At 50.4% G+C, this 16,748-nt stretch overlaps 1 protein-coding gene across 1 annotated transcript; it reads left to right on the forward strand.

Moving 5' to 3' along the window:
• Positions 1 to 14,259: 14,259 nt before the first annotated feature.
• Positions 14,260 to 16,124, forward strand: LOC118688162 (C-type lectin domain family 2 member D-related protein-like). The gene is made up of 4 exons (XM_054515618.1): positions 14,260 to 15,003; positions 15,383 to 15,481; positions 15,584 to 15,765; positions 15,966 to 16,124. The coding sequence occupies exons 1-4, from the start codon at positions 14,682 to 14,684 to the stop codon at positions 16,068 to 16,070; spliced, it is 708 nt and encodes a 235-aa protein (XP_054371593.1). The 5' UTR covers positions 14,260 to 14,681; the 3' UTR covers positions 16,071 to 16,124.
• Positions 16,125 to 16,748: the final 624 nt, after the last annotated feature.

Genomic DNA, 16,748 nt, shown 5'->3' on the forward strand with positions numbered 1-16,748 from the left:
CTCCCGGCGGTGGCTGTTGAAGGGAAGCTGGGCTGAGGTGTTGACAGCAGCTACTTGTGTCTGGGCACGGCGGCTGGTGGGCGCGCTGGCTTTCCCGTTTCCCAAACAGCGTCAGCAGGCCCCGGTGTTGTGGGTATCCAAGTGACAATTGTGACACTAGACGCTGGCTGCTTGACAACCCCGTTGTGTGTTGTCGCAGACATCTTTCATGAAAAATCCTTTCTTAGGATTTTTCCTTGTGACAAGCTGCAGTTCAGCAACCAAAGTAAACAATGGTTATCTGCTGCTGTGGAATGCAACAGGTGATTGGTCTCCTGTGGGTGTTTGGATTTCTTGACCACTCATGGCAGAGCTGGCTCTTGCTCTGTCTGAGACACAGATCCTTGTTATTCATTCTTTTCTATTCTTAGCTTAGCTAGCTGCTGAAGAAACTTTTCCTTTCTATTGCTTTTTAGTATAGTCTTAATGTAACATATATCATAAAATAATAAATCAAGCCTTCTGATCATGGAGTCAACATTCTCGTCTCTTCTTCATCCTGAAAACCCTTGTGACCACAGTCACAATTGGTGACCCCCGACTGAGGAGGACAATCATCACTTGGTGAGACCACCAGAGGAGCATTGCTGCACTGGGTAAATCTCAAATGTGTGGCATTGATGGTTGCTTCACAAGTGACCACAGAAGTGGATTCTAGCCAGGAGCTGAAGAACTGAAGATCCGAATTTGGACAGAGTTCACAGCAAGGCTGACCACAAAGAGAACCTTCTGAAAAGCCTCCAGGAAGATGTTCGGAAAGCTCAGCAGAACCGTGCAGATAGCCAGAGAGTCCTGGACACTGTCACAAGGTACTGTTGGTTTTTCCCCTCCTAAAGATGAGGCCATTCGCAGTTTGTGGCTGCTCATCTGGAGGACTCCTCCCCTAGAGGATGAGGTTCCATTCTCCCCTTCAGAGGAGAAACTTATTGCCCTCTGGCAAAAATGGGGTGAAGAGGACAGAATTCTCCTGTTGGAGACAGATCTCTATGAGTTTTTTCGATGGGCAAAGCTCTTTGGTTTTTTTACGAATGTGCTATATGCCCTTGATATGTTTGTCTGGGAGTGTATGGGCTCCATTTTCCAATTCTTTTTATACCGGGGGTTCGGATGCCCCTCAATTTATCCAACCTTTTTGAAGCTCTTTCTAGTCTTGAAACGGAGAGCAGCTGTTTTTCCCTGGATTGCTAACTGCAAGGGGAAAGCCCCGTTCCCCCCAATTCCGGGGGAAGACCCTTTGGAGGGGGACGCTCTGCTGCTTTCCAGCCCCCCCGAACCACAGTGGGGGGGCGAAGTTTCGCCCGCAGCCGAAGTTTTTTTTACTGCGCCTTCGGAGCATGCTCAGACGGAGCCGTTTGTTCCCCCCTCCCGTTGCTCTCAGGGGGGATGGGAGTGGGCGGCGCCGCCCCGGCCAGCGCCACGGGCACCGCCCCGGCCAGCGCCACGGGCACCGCCCCGGCCAGCGCCGCGGGCACCGCCCCGGCCAGCGCCACGGGCACCGCCCCGGCCAGCGCCACGGGCACCGCCCCAGCCAGCGCCACGGGCACCGCCCCGGCCAGCGCCGCGAGCACCGCCCCGGCCAGCGCCGCGGGCGCCGCCCCAGCCCGCCCCGCGGGTGCGGGCGGTTCCCCCCGCGGCCCGTCCCGCGGCCACCCCTCCGGCAGAGCCTGTGGGCGCTTCGGCCGCGGTTCCGCCGGCTTCCCTGCCTGCATCTATCTCAGAGACACCACTTCCCGCGGCTGCGCCGATGTTGCTGGGCAACAGCGATCCACCGCTCCCCCCGGCCGTCCCGCTGCCTTCTGCGACTGCGCCTCTGCGGCCGATGTCCGGCGCAGAAGATGCTGCCGACCCCGTGCCGCCCCCGCCGCCCCCGCCGCCTCCCCAGGCGGCCCCGCTGCCCGCCCCTGCGGGGACTCCGTCCTCCGTGTCTGCGTCAGAGGCTGCCCTGGAGCCGGCGGCAGCCGCAGCAGTGCCTCCTGCATCCAGCGTGACTTCCTCCCCGAGTTTTTCGGGTTGTCCCGGGGCTGCCCCTACGGGGGGAGCTGGGACAGGGGAAGAGGGCGTCAGCCTGTCCTTCCGTGGAGGAGGGCGACAGCTGGCTGTGGGCGCAGCCCGGCTGCCTGTTTTCAAGATCAGCATACTTGGCGGGTTGGGGGGTGTTTGGTCCGGGGTTTCCCCCTGGGGGATGCGAATCTCTCTGCCGCCCCTCGCGCGCCCCAGCGGCGAGGGGAAGGTGGGTCCCGAAAGTTCTGCCCCTGGTCCCCAGCCCAGAGCGGGTGGAGGTGGTGCTGTGAGGCAGATGGGAGGAACACCTGGTGCATTTGCATTGCAGAGGCAGAGGGCAGAGCAGGAAGCGAGCATCGCTTGTCTGCTGTGGGGAAAGGACATCCCCAGACCCGAGACGAAGTTTCTCGGGACAGCTTCTGTCTTCCCATTGCCGGCATGCCTCGGTGGTTTTGGAGAAAGGAAGTGTTTGGTCACTCCTTCTGCCATTGTACTGGCAGCAGGGTGCGGGTCTGTGCCAATGCAGAGCCTGCCTCGGGGGCTGGGCCTGGGCTGTCTGGCTTGGTTGCTTGGGCCAGGGCCACCTCCCGGCCTCCTGCTGGGTTTGGGGGCTTTGCTTCCCCCTTCTGGTCCTGGGCCACCTTTCTGTGGGCCAGGTCTGGGGTTCCTGATCCTTCCACATGGGCCAGGGCCCCCAAGGGCCTCTCTCTGGCTCCTCTGCTGCTGCTGCTCTTTCCGACCAAAAAAAAAAAAAAAAAAAAAAAAAAAAAAAAAAAAAAAAAAAAAAAAAAAAAAAATTAATTGAATAAAAAAGGGTGAAAGAGCTGGCAGCAGCTCAGAGGCATTGAGGAGCCAGGGATTGGCTTCAGCCCAAGTTGTTCAATAAAGGGCTGTGGCAAGACATTTCAGAAATTTTCTAATTTTCTCAAAATTGTTTGAAGACTGTCAATGGACTTTTGATAAATATTGATGGACCTTTCTGTAGCAAGCCTGTTTCAGGACCAAAAGAAACTTTCAGATATGGCAAAGAGGAACATCTTCAAGCCATGGACTTTTCCTGAAACTCAGCTGCTTCGACTTGAATTTTCTTTGCATTGTTTTTGCATTTTCTTATATTATAGAATTGTTTTAGTAATATGATAGAATTTTATGTTCTACAGGTGAAGAAATTCCCAGTGCATTCCACAGGAGCACTTGAGTGGAGTTTGATTGGCAACAGATAACCTGTCAAGTGTTTGTCTTTTTCTTCGGCATGAGTACAGCAGAGAAAATTACAAACACTTTTTCCTTTTAATTTAACTAAATAAAAAAAGGTGACATGTCGCAGACATCTTTCATGAAAAATCCTTTCTTAGGATTTTTCCTTGTGACAAGCTGCAGTTCAGCAACCAAAGTAAACAATGGTTATCTGCTGCTGTGGAATGCAACAGGTGATTGGTCTCCTGTGGGTGTTTGGATTTCTTGACCACTCATGGCAGAGCTGGCTCTTGCTCTGTCTGAGACACAGATCCTTGTTATTCATTCTTTTCTATTCTTAGCTTAGCTAGCTGCTGAAGAAACTTTTCCTTTCTATTGCTTTTTAGTATGGTCTTAATGTAACATATATCATAAAATAATAAATCAAGCCTTCTGATCATGGAGTCAACATTCTCGTCTCTTCTTCATCCTGAAAACCCTTGTGACCACAGTCACAGTGTGTGTCCTGTGCCTCCACACCGGTAACATTTGAATCGGCCAGCAGCTGGAGCCCGTGGAGCATTTGTTGCCGCTGCTTGTAGGGGGCAAGAGCAGCTAACACCTGACTCTGGGAGGCTGCTGCCTGTTTTTGTAATCCTACTAATAACTCCTTAATAGCATCTACTGACACTGCTTGATTCCCTACGGGCACATTTGCCAATCGTTCTAAAGCTTCTTCTATAGACCAATTAGCTCTAGGGTATTTAATACGTTCTTTGTAGCCTGATTACTGTTCTGGAGTGCGCATTGTTTTAACAAAGTACCCTTCATGAAATCAGGGACTCCTGCTCGCTCAATAGCATTGGCTGCCTTATCTATAAAAGATCCGAATGACTCATCTCTTCCTTGCTTTATTCCCATATAAGAGGGAATCCCCCCTGGCTCTTTTATCCTATCTATAGCCAACCGCACCAGGCGCATTGCCTCCCGACACTTATCAGGACCAAGTAACGCTTGTGCTTCTGTCCGAAGAAAGGACCCTTGACCCATTAACTCCTCTGGGGTTATCCCGTGTAACGGGGCACCTGGCTGCCGTGCTACTGCTACACATTCCCGACAGAGTGCCTGCCAGTGTGCATTAAACAAGAGCTGCTGATGCTGAGTGAAGACAAGCTTCGCTATTCCTCTGCAATCAGCTGGCAGTAACACCTGAATCCCCCAGATACAGTCAATCATTTGTTTTGTAGGCTCACTGGTTACCGCAAATTGACTAACTGTGGACCGTAATTGTGACAACAGCTTCCAGTCTAGAGCAGTTATTGTTGCTTGAAACCCGCCCCCTGCCACAGGTGAATATATCACCGGACAAGCAACATCCATAGCTGCTTTTATAGCCTCCTCATCCCCCGTATCCATGATATCTTTTGCTACCGCTGCCCATGCCTCCCTTTGCTCCCGTGCAATGGCCCCCGCTAGGTCACTCTCTGACCCAGGGATCAGCTCATTACCAGGAGGAGGAGATGGAGGGTTTGACACAGGCCGTGCGGACGGTGCTGTTGTAGCACACGCAGGGGGTGAGCTGCTGCTTGAAGCAGGAGCTGATGTTGTTGGGGGTGAGCTGCTGCTTGAAGCAGGAGCTGATGTTGTTGGGGGTGAGCTGCTGCTTGAAGCAGGAGCTGATGTTGGTGCCAAAATGACTGTAGATGTGGCAGGGGGTAATGGACAATTGAACCAGTCCCCATAACCCTTATCCTTTTCATGCGCCACGCTAGCTTGCTGAGCAGCCTTCTTTTCTGCCTGATACTGTAATAACTCATTATGCACGACTCACCACAGCTTTCCCAATGTTTTTGCAGTTTTATCATCATCTATAGCTGCCTCCCACAGCTTGTCCCCAAATTTGCGCCACTCCGTTAACTCATGTACCGTATGAGGATTTTGAAAAACTCCCTTTTCATACCTGTAAGCTAACAACCCAGGAAGCTCTTTCTGCAAATCTATGCCCTTAACCTGATGCTTTTGTAAAAAGCAAGTAAATAAATCATATGCTGCTTGCCTTTCTCTATCCATTGTAAGAACGTCAGCGCTGTTGCAGCCCCACAAGGTCTCGGCAGCACGTATCAGCCACGCTCTCCGTTGAGGTCACCCAGGGCGCGGCACCTTCCCTTTTTCAGGGGTGCTTGTTCGCCGTCCTTGCTGCGACAGGACCCGAACTCCTACACCAATCCGCCGTGGCTGCCGTTACAGGAATCACGTTGGGGTCAGAATTTTGTTGGATCGGCGGGAGAAATGCTGCACTCAATATGAGTGATCAGCAAGTCTCCAACTTTATTGATAGTTCACACATATTTATATTGGTGTTCATGAAGCTCATACATATTGCAAAGAAGAGCTCATTATTGGTTAATTACTTATCAGCCAACTACGCCTACTTCTGTATTCTTATGGTTATTCTGTTACTACTTCTACATTCTTGTGATTATTCTGCTGAAACTATCCTCATATTTTTGGCAAAAGATCCTCTCCTCTATCCAGTTGTTGCACCAAGGGAATAATATCCTTGCCCATCGTTGGACACTGACTGCTGACTCCTAGACTTGTCTCCTTCTAGCTTAACCAGCGGTATCATGTCTACGTGACCTTTCTCAGCGAGCCAACTGTCCACAAAGCTGTCCACAGCACCCTGTGCCTTGCACTCTCTCTCAGGGTCACCTCAGTGCCTCTTCATGCCCAGTGCCAACGCTGGGCTGGGGCTGCAAAGGAAAAGTCTCTGCAATCCATCCTGCCACCGATGCTGCCTGCAGTGAGTGCATTGGCCTCAAGACACAACAAGCCCCAATGGGAAGTCCAAATTTCCCTGGGATCTTGGAATTAATCACAAACTGGCTGGAATGTGGTGACACTATTGGACTGTCTGTGGAAGAGGAGGAAGAGCAGCTGACACGTGCTGAGGAGGAATCCCACTTTTGGCATGAGGCACCTGACTGTGAAGAAGGGTCTGTCAGCTCCTGGCTCTTTGTCTGTGTCACCTTTAGAGGAGGACAGTCAGAGCTGCTGCTTGGGGAAGGGAATTCGCTGTCAATGCCATAACCCAGGCCAGAGCTGCTTCTCCTGCTGTGGGGTTGTGGGGTGAGCCTGTGCTTGTGAGAGCAGCCCCTGCAGGGGCACCTCACTGTCACCCCTCGATCCGGAGGGCCCTGTCCCCCCTGCTCGGGTGCCCGGGACCCTGAGCTCGCCTCTCCCTGCCCTGCTCAGACCCGGCTGCCGCTGCCCCCGCTGCCCCTCGGGTGCTGCTCCGAGCTTCCGCTGCTCTGGACTGTGAAATACAAAGCTGTGTTTCGTGTCAGGTACAAACAGGCAACGTGTGCATTTGTGAATGCAAAATGTGTGGACCCCGACAATGGGAGAGCTGTGAATTCTAATAATAACTAAGGAAAATAAAGCATGGAAAAAGGCCTTTGAACCTATCTTTTCTTTGCAATTAACCCTGGCTGATTTAGGAGCATTGGAATTAAGGTGTTAAGGATGTTGCTTTTTGCTTGCATCTAATCCATAAAGAGCTCTGCAATAATAACCTTTTGAAGCATAATTTTAGAATATTACTTGTATCCTACTACACCTGCTAGCTCAACTCAAACAGAAACCAATATTATCTCCTATTACACAACATCAAGCAAGCTTTAAAAAACAATCCAGCACAAAGTATCCAAGAAATCCAAAGACGTTTATAAAAGCCTTAAAGCTCTAATCAAATAATATTCTTATAATGTTCTTATAATATTAAAAAAACCCTAAAAATTTTACTATCTTAAGTCCAAAAGCAGTTTCCAACTATAACATTTCTTTATTCAGCTTCCATCTGAGACCCAGTTAAACTCATATTTTTACCACAATCCAAAACCATACGACCACAAACGTATTACCTCCGTATTACACTTTAATGAACTGATTTGAACAACCTGCGAATCTTTCCAGTTGCCCATTCCCATGTGCAAAGCCCGCCGCGTCCCCAGCCGTGTCTCCGAGCCCTCCCTCCCTCCGGCCGCGCCCAGGGGCCCCGCAAGCCCGAGCGGAGCCGCGGTGCCCCCGGCGCTGCCCCGCGGCCCCGCCGCTCTCCCGGCCGCAGCCCCCGCTGCCATCCCCAGCCCGCCCGGGATCCTCCAGCCCTGCCCGGCCGGGAGCGAGGGCAGCTCTGCCGAGCAAAAGGAGCGAGGCTGCTCTGCCAGCGCTGCAAAACCCGAGCTCTGACTGCCGCCAAAGAGAGGAACGAGAGAAAAACCCGGGATTTGCCAACTCCTCCACAGGGAAATGAAGCAGGGCACGGACCCTGGTTCAGAGGAAGAGTTTAACCCGTTCCATCCCAGCCCCGTGAACACACAACGGGAACTGACTAATTGGGCTGACATTAGACCTAAACTCATGCAAGATAAAGATTTTAATTCAACATATAGAAAACTCCTTGCTGTGCCAGTTCGATATAAGGAAAATAATGCTAATCCTCGGTGGGAGCCTATAGCACATTAGGATATTCAGAAATGAAGAAAAGCTTTTAAAGACAACAGCTTAAACTCCCAGTATTCAATAACGTGGTGAGAAGTGGATATGATTCTTATCACCTCACGCCTTCAGACTCCTGTAACATTTCATCTGTAATTTTAACAAACTCACAGTATATTCTGTGGGACTTGGAACAGCAAAAGCATCCTCACAGATCAGTGGAGAGCTCTGCTAGAAGCCCTGACGCCCAGCTAACAATCAATTAGCTAGAGATCCTCCAAACCATAAAGCTGAAGACCAAGCCGAATCCCTTTCCAGAGCAGGAATAAGAGATATTAAAAATGCAGCCAGAAGGACTCTTTTAACTGTACAACTGCAAGAACCCATGAAAATGCCGATTCTCTGATTCAACAAGCCACAACCAAACCTCATCTTGCCTTTTTAGATCGCTTGGCACAAGCAGTTCAGAAGCAGTGTCCTAAGGAAACAGCACATCCTCACTGAATTAAAGCCTTGCCTTTTCTAATGCAAACAATAAATGGCAAAGGGTTCTGTTACCAGAGCAGCCACCAACAGTGCCACCAATGCTCTCAGCTTGTGGTAACTCTGCACTCCACAGCACATCGTGACCATACAAGCTCCCGCACTGGGGGAACAACTTACAAAGTCCCAAGATTGGCTGGGAAATAAATTCCAAAGAGTTATTGAGGCTCAAACCAAAACTATTGAAGAAACCCTCACTGCTTTCCAGGTAGAGCCCATTAAAGAGCCATTTTTAACTGTAAGAAATAGTCATTTTTAAAAAGACTGTTCTGAAGCAGAGAAAAATAGAAAATCACCTGATACTTACCTCAGTACAAAAAAAAAAGAGGCATTATACCGATCGCTGTCGCTCCAAATTTAACAGAACAGAGAAGCCTCTGTCGGGAACTTCAACAAGAGCTCACAGCGCCACCGTGACACAAAACAAAGAACGGCGGCTCCATCGCAAACGAACAGAGCAGATGCGATTTGTAAAATCACCAGAAATCTCCCGAGCATCCCCGAATTATTACGCCCCGGGGCACGATGACAACTAACAGCTTCTACCTTACCATACCTCTAAACAAACTTTGTCATCAGTTTCTGCCCGCAGGGGTCACTAGTACTTCACAACAGAGACAGGACATTTTCATTCTAAGCAGAGACAAAACTATCGTTGTTAGATTTTCAGTTTTCCCAACTATTAGTTCAGTACATTGTAACCAAGAGCTGACAGCTTCAGCTCTTGCTTACAGGACTCCAGCAGCAATTCAGCCCAAACCACTAAGAGCCATTACTGCTGCATTGCCAGTGACTGTAGCTAAGCAAGACATCCACGGAGAGCCTGTGCTTTTAACGAAGCAAACCGTGTACCAAGGCATAGCACTGAGAGCTTTAGCCCACACCTGGTGGCCTCTGGGTGGGAGGTGTCCCCAGCGAAGAGCCAGAGCCCCCTTGCAGTGTGAGCAGGGCAGTGGAGCAGGGAATGTCCCAGCCGTGCTGGCCACGGGCACGGAGGGCGCTGCGATTCCTCCTGTGCTGCAGCCCGGCCCCTGAGCCCTGGCAGCGCCGTGGGGCTCCCACAGGAGTCACAGCAGCCACGCTGTGGGCACGGTGAGCTCGTGGGGACTGCCCCGGTCCCGAGGATGAGCCGAGCATCATCCGGGCCCTCGTGGGCACAGACCCAGCCCGGCAGAGAAGGAAGCCTCGCTGGCCAGTGAAGAGCAGAAACAGAAGGGAGTTTCTAATGAGAGCCCCAGCAGCACCGACCGCTCCAAAGTCATCATCGCAAACGAACAACCCCGTCTAAGGGAGTCAGGAGCCTCCAACGGGGAAAAACTAAATGCCATCAAAAATTAATAAATTAACAATTACCAAAAAATCACATCAAACCCAAAGAGCGCTTAGGATTCCCCAGAGTTTGTTATTCACAAGAAAATGTCTGACTCCTAGAAATTACTCCACAACTTTAAAAAAATCAACAAAATAATAGAAAACTGAGACCCCTGCAACCTAGACTTCCTTTCCTTTCAGTAATTCCAAGAAACTGGCCTCTTATTGTCATCCAGTTGAGACTGTATTTTCAACATTCCCCTACATCCAAAAATACCCCTCCATTTGCCTTTTCAGTTCCAGCCATCAATTATAAAAAATTACAAAAACATCACTAGTCAGTTTTACTGCAAAAAATAAAAAATCACCTACTATTTGACAATATTTTATAACAGGAGCTTTATCTCCACCACAACAAAAACAGCCACAGTCAAGAACTTTACATTACATAGACAATTTACTCATTACAGCACCAACTCAAAAAGAAATAAAACAGATTCAAAACAACGTCATCACAGACGTTCAAAACACTAAATTAAAAAGTTCTACATCACAGAAATTAAAAAGTTCTTCATCAAAAATGCAAGAAATCCCACCTTAAAAATATTTAAGATAGGAGATAACAAAACAATCAAGCCACAGAAAGTACAGCTCCCAACCAGTGCCAAGACCTTACAACATTTACAGCTTCTCCTCCAGTTTTAATTTAAAACTCTGAGACAAGACAAATTAAAAATCCATTTCATTTAATAACCCAAGACAAGAAATTTACTTCTATTTCCACAAATACTAAACCTAAGTAGATTCCAACAGAAACATAAAACCATATCCCACATAAAACCACACTAACAATTCCACAAACAAAACCACAACCACACAGATGTAAGGCACACAGAAAAACTACAGTTCACACCCAGCATCCCCTCCCCAACCTGCACAAACTGCAAACCTCAACTTTTATATCAATGGTAAAACTATAAAAACCCTTCATATCACGGAGGTCTTTTAGCAAAGGCATAGTATCCATCATGTTAAAAAAAATCCCTAAATATCCAACTTTACAAACTAAAGTATAAACAAAACAATTTAGTGCCTTAGAATGAACCAGTCCTGAAAAAATTTGAAAAACCACAAAAACTAAATACTCCAATAAATTTATTAAAAAATTAAAATGTCGCAGACATCTTTTATGAAAAATCCTTTCCTTAGGATGTTTCCTCCTGAGAAGCTGAGAGGCCTCAGGAACAAAATGCAGCCAATGGTTATCTGCTGCTGTGGAATGCAACAGGTGCATCTGGGATTGGGCTCATGTGCTTGTTTCTAATGAATGGCCAATCACAGCCCAGCTGGCTCAGACAGAGAGTCCAAGACAGAGCCTTTGTTATCATTTCTTCCTTTTCTATTCTTAGCCAGCCTTCTGATGAAACCTTTTCTTCTATTCTTTTAGTATAGCTTTAATGTAATATAGATCATAAAATAATAAATCAGCCTTCTGAAACATGGAGTCAGATCCGTGTTTCTCTTCCCTCAACATAAGACCCCTGTGAACACTGTCACATTAAAATACAGAAAAAACCTTTTACCAAGAGTAACTAAACAAGAACATAAAGGTAAATAAAAAAATATAGTAGCAGTTATTCGTTTTACTTATTTTTACAACACAAATATACCTATAAATCAACCAAAACCAAATGTTTAAGTTACCCTGAGTCAACAAGTTCAAACACCAAATATTTAACCCATTTCAGCCCAAACAATCCCTTTACAACCTATTTAATCACTACACTGATACCAACCCAAAAATAACCAACTCCAAACCCTGACAGCTCTGAGGGTACAGTCACCAACCAAACAAATCCTGTACCCAATTATATCACTGAACCCCCAATCTTCTTAAAACACCCTTTAAACCTCAACAATTAAACACTCTGAATTCTTTAACAACCAGATTTTGTACTAAGTTTCAGTATCAAAGAAATCTACAGTTAATATTACTCCTCATCATCCTAAATCGAAAACCTCAAGCTTTTAGTACAATTATAGCACTCCTCGGCCCCCTAAAAATAAAACTATTATTCTTAACAAATTCCCATAGAAATTGCAAAAAAAAAAATTAACTCATGGATAAAAATACAACCTAGCAAAACGTGAAAACGTTCCCTGCAAAAATTAAAAATAGCCCACATAACATCAAACAACTCACTATAATAACACCTAATATTAAAAAAAAATTTAAACCATAAAAACGTCAACCCATCATTATTAAAAAAACCTGCAATAACAATTTTAAACCCGACAAAACGAGTTACATTAAATTTCTTTTTACCACAACTCACCTTTACTATAACATTAAAACAATAAAACCAGAGTATTAATTGGACAAAACAAATCAATACTACTTAATTTATAACAATATAATAACAAATACTAGTACTATTAAACATACAGCCTTGCAAAACAAAACCACCATCAATTTTCTCTTACTAGCACATCAACTTAATAACAAAAGAAATTAAAAATAATATTACATAAACTTATTGAAAATCCATCCACAAACAACTTCAAAAACGAAAAGAATTAACAAACCAAATTAAAATAAATATTAAATCCTACTTTTAAAATGATTTTAAAATAAAACACAACCTTCACACCTTATCTAAAAAAACTTTACAAATTAAATTTCCACATATTAATTATTATAATACCAGTACTTATATACTTCACTCTACAAAACAACAAAAAAATAAGATCTCAAAAAAGTTTCTAGTTGTTTGTTTGCTTTGTTGTACACGCTGGTAAAGAACTGTTCTTCTATTCTAATGTCATTGCCTGAGAGCCCCATAATTTCAGAATTCCGAGGCAAGGGGTTTACATTTTCCATTGCCAGGGAGGCTCCTGCCTTCCTTAGCAGATCCCTGTCTTGACCCAATACAGCCCCAGAACATCGCTCTGTGCCACTGTGTGGGGAGTAGGGAGGGAGGGAATCGGGGATAAAGTGAAGCCAGGAAGGAGAGAACAGTGAGGGGAAGGTGCAATTTTAGGTTTTGGCAGCCTACTCATTCCCTTGCTCTGGTTTGTTTGACAGTCAATTCTATTAATTTCCCCAGTTCTGCTATACCCATGATGGGTGAAAGATCTCTGGCTGCCTTTCCTGAGAGCCCCGAGCCTTTCCTGCTGTGTTCTGTTGCCTGCCCAGGGGCAGGAGCAGAGGCACAGAGCGCTTTTGCTGGCCCCGGGCACCTGGACTGACCCAGCCCAGCCCGAGAATCCCTGCGGGAATTCCCTGTTGAGAGCCCCAGGAGCGGCTGCCCCGGGGCTGCGCTTCTTTTCCAGCTCCTCCTGTGTCAGGACTTTTCCTTACCGCGGGGTTTCACAGACAGGACCGACTGGGTAGGGCTCATCTCGCCTGATCGCCCCGCTCGCTCCGCCCCTCTCTTCGCTGCGAGTAGCGGCTTTGAGAAACGTGAGAGGGGCCGCGCCCGGTGAGTCGGATCGGGAAGAGAGGGGCGGATCAGCGTGGTGGCCACGTGTCATTCCGCCGCTTTCGGGTCACTCTGCAGCGGCCGTGGCGATGGCGGAGCTCGGTGGCGGCTCCAGCCCAGGTGGGAGCCGCGGTCGGTGCTGCCCCACCTCGGGGCTCGCTGCGGGCGGAGGGGCCGCGCTGAGGGCCGGGGGGTTCTGGTGAGTTCCCGGTGGCGGCTTCCCCCGTGTCCCCCCTGCGCTGGGATCGCCGAGGGAGCGGCTGCCCGCGCTCTCCTCCTTGCCCGGATGGCCGGCATGGAGCCGGTGCCGCGGCAGCGCTGGCTCATCCCGGCTGCTCTCGCTGGCACGGAGGCGGCTGCTCCGTGCCCGGCACCGTTCCCGCCCGTGCGGCACCGGGCTCGGGGCCGCTGCTCGGGGGGGAGGTGTCCGTGCCCGGCTCGGGGCTGGCACGGGATGAACCTGAACGTGCCTCAGAGCCCAAAGCGCTGCAGGCGCCGAGTGCGGGCACAAAGCGCCGCATCCTGCGTGCTCCGGGGCCGAGGCTGCTCGGCGCTGCTCTTTCTGTAAAACAAGCTTCACCTTCCTGGTAAAATTTGTAAGTTTAATAAAAAGATAGTAGGCGACAGAAGTAAGGCGATGGGTTAAAAACGGGCCGGGTGCTTCGCTTTCAGCCGAGAGCACAGTTATCTTTGGGGATACGCCTCTAAAAGTTTTTTCTTTATATCAGCTTGTTGCATGTTCATAGACCCTTATGCATATTGGTATTCTTCCATTAACTAGTTGACGCATTCCAGGACCTATTTTGCATGTGCTCTTGAGTTTGCATGTTTAGAGCATGCTTGTTCCTTCGCTGGGGTTTCAGTCTGTTCTTTTTGTCACTTCCAATTTGGGCCTTGGTCCATACTTTCTTCAGATGGCAGATGCTGATAGTTGGCATATCAATAGCAGGGGCCTCATTACATGTTCACTGGATGTTATCCCGACCAAACAGACAGTTCACTCATCACCATATCACCTACCACTACTACAATGTCTAAATTTTTGTTAATAGCAGAAATAGGGCTAAAGTTATTTTAACATTACACAAATAGCATTCAGGTTAATATTTGCGAAAAGCCAACAATATAATATATAACATCTGTGTGCCAGGACCCGCTCCGTGTCCACAGGCAGGGAGCCGCAGCGGCCGTGCCGGCGCTCGGTGTGCCCGGGCTCCGAGGCGCCGGGGCAGGGAATGCGGGGCACAATGGTGAGCAGCCCGGGGCTGCTGCTTCTTGCCCCTCGGCAGGGGCGGGCTCCGAGCCGCAGCTGCCCCGGGCCAGCAGCAGGCGGCAGCTCGCAGGCGCTGTCAGCGCCCGGCCCGGCTCGGAGCTGGGCTGCAGCGGCTGCAGAGCCACAGGGGCCGGGGCTGCGGGCACCGAGAGCTCCCGGAGGCTGCGCTTGTCTCCGCAGCTGCTGCCGCACCTCTGGGCAGCGGGGACAGCGCAGCCACAGCTGGCACCGCCCTCCTGAGCCCCCAGGGCCGGCACCAGCAGTGACCTCTCCCCGTGTCCCTTTCAGGGTGCCATCAGCGCGGCTGCGAAGCTGTTCCCGAGGCCGAGCTCCCAAAGGATCTGCCAGCAGCACTCCTGATGTGTCAGGGGCAAGGTGCTGTTTGTTCCAGGCAGAGAGATGCCGGCTGTGAGCAGGAGGAGAATGAACTCTGCTCCATCCTTGGAGTTGCGAATGAGCCCCAGCATCCCCAGCAGGGACCAGCAGCCGCGGTTCCACACCTGCCTGGGGCGCAAGAAGCCACCTGGCATCAGCAGGGGGATGCCACTTGTGAGCGTGCAGTGGGTGCAGATGTGGAGAATGGATTCTGCACCAGTGATGGGAGTGTGAGAGAGCCCCTGGCTCCCCAGGGCACATCAGCAACCAAGAATGAACACAAAAGGAACCTCAGAAGATTCCTGGGTGAGTGCAGGGCCACCCCTGTGGCCTCCAGGGTGGGGACAGTGTCCCCTGCCAAGGGCAGGTCTGGCAGATGTGTGGCTGTTTCCCGATGTCTGGAAGAGGCCTGGTGCTCTGCTGGGCCCCATCAGTGCCTGGAAGCAAGAGCCCCAGCTGCCCCCAAGGCTGTGCAGTTCTCCTGCTGCAGCCTGTGGCCACAGCTGTGTCCATGGCTGTGGCCACAGCTGTGTCCCTGGCTGTGGCCAGGCTCTTGACTCTCTGGCTGCCAGCTGAGTGAGGCCCACACTGGCTCAGGGCTCCCTGCTCTGCTCCCTGGCCATGGGCTGAGCAGATTGCAGGGCCGGCTCTGCTTCTGGCAGCCAGCAGCTCTTTCCTGCTGCAGGTGAATGGATCAGGGGCCATCCCGTGGGCACGGCGGTGCTGATTCTGCTGCTCCTGGTGCTGGTGCTGGCTTTGGGGGTGGCCTTGGCTGTGCTGGCAGGTAAGGGAGGGGCAGCAGCCTGGGCCCAGCCCCTCGGGGCAGAGCGGGCTCCCTGCTCCCTGCACAGGGCAATCCTCAGACCTTCTCCTCTTCCCCCTGCAGCACCACAGGTTCCAGTCACAGCTGCGACTCCGCCGTCCCTTCTGGGCTGTCCCCATGGCTGGGTTGGGTACAATGGGGTCTGCTACTACTTCTCCAGGGATTTCAGCACCTGGGAGCAGGGTCAGGAACGGTGCTCCGAGCTCGGGGCCTCCCTGGCCATTGCCAAGGATGAGGAGGCCATGGTGAGTGAGGGGCTGCGGGCGGTGTGGGGTGGCTGAGGGCAGCCTGGGGGTGCTCCTGGGCCGGGCTCGGTGCTCGTAGGGCCGGGGCTGCAGCCCTGGGCCGGGGCCTTGCAGGGAAGGAGCCCCGGCGTGCAGGGGGAGCCCCGGGCCCGTGTCCCCCCGAGGGGCCGGGGCAGCACCCACTCCTCTCTCCTGGGCAGGATTTGCTCTTCCGCCTCCGCGGGAACGTCGATTACTGGCTCGGGCTGCGCAGACGGGGCGAGCGCCTGCACTGGGGGGACGGCAGCAGCTACAGCTCCCGGTGAGTGCCGGGGAGCCGGGCAGGGCCTGGGGGCACAGGGGCACAAGGGCTGCCCCTGGCAGCCAGCGCTGCCTCTGCTCCTCCCTGCAGGGTTCCCGTCTTTGACAATATCGAGTGTTTGTACCTGGCTGATGAGAGATTCAGGAGTGACAACTGCTCCAATGAGCGGCCGTATCTCTGCAGCAAGGCCCCAGCTCCCCCATAACAGGGGCTGCAGAAAGGACCTTCTCCACACTGGGCAGTGCCAGCTTCACCTCTGAGCCCAGCACAGCGCTGTCCTTCCTCAGCTGCAGCCTGTGCCTTGCACTTCCTCTCAGGGTCACCTCAGTGCCTCTTCATGCCCAGTGCCAACGCTGGGCTGGGGCTGCAAAGGAAAAGTCTCTGCAATCCATCCTGCCACCGCTGCTGCCTGCAGTGAGTTGGTGTTGCCCTCATTATATGTGGGAAACATGGCTCAGTATTTGCACTTTTTATCATAGTTTATTATGGGTTGAAATCCCACCCTGGGATGCTTGTCTGCTTGCACAGGGTTAACTTAAACTATGTTTTCTACATACTGTTACATATTACACCTAGAGGCACATTTGTAATAGTTTTTAACAATCGAAACATAACTTTGAACTTACGTGCTGTAAACTTTTGGGTTTTTTTCAATTTTTGTCCTGTCTTCAGGCTATTTTGT

This window comes from Molothrus ater, chromosome 8 (assembly GCF_012460135.2).
Source record: "Molothrus ater isolate BHLD 08-10-18 breed brown headed cowbird chromosome 8, BPBGC_Mater_1.1, whole genome shotgun sequence".
NCBI lineage: Eukaryota > Metazoa > Chordata > Aves > Passeriformes > Icteridae > Molothrus > Molothrus ater.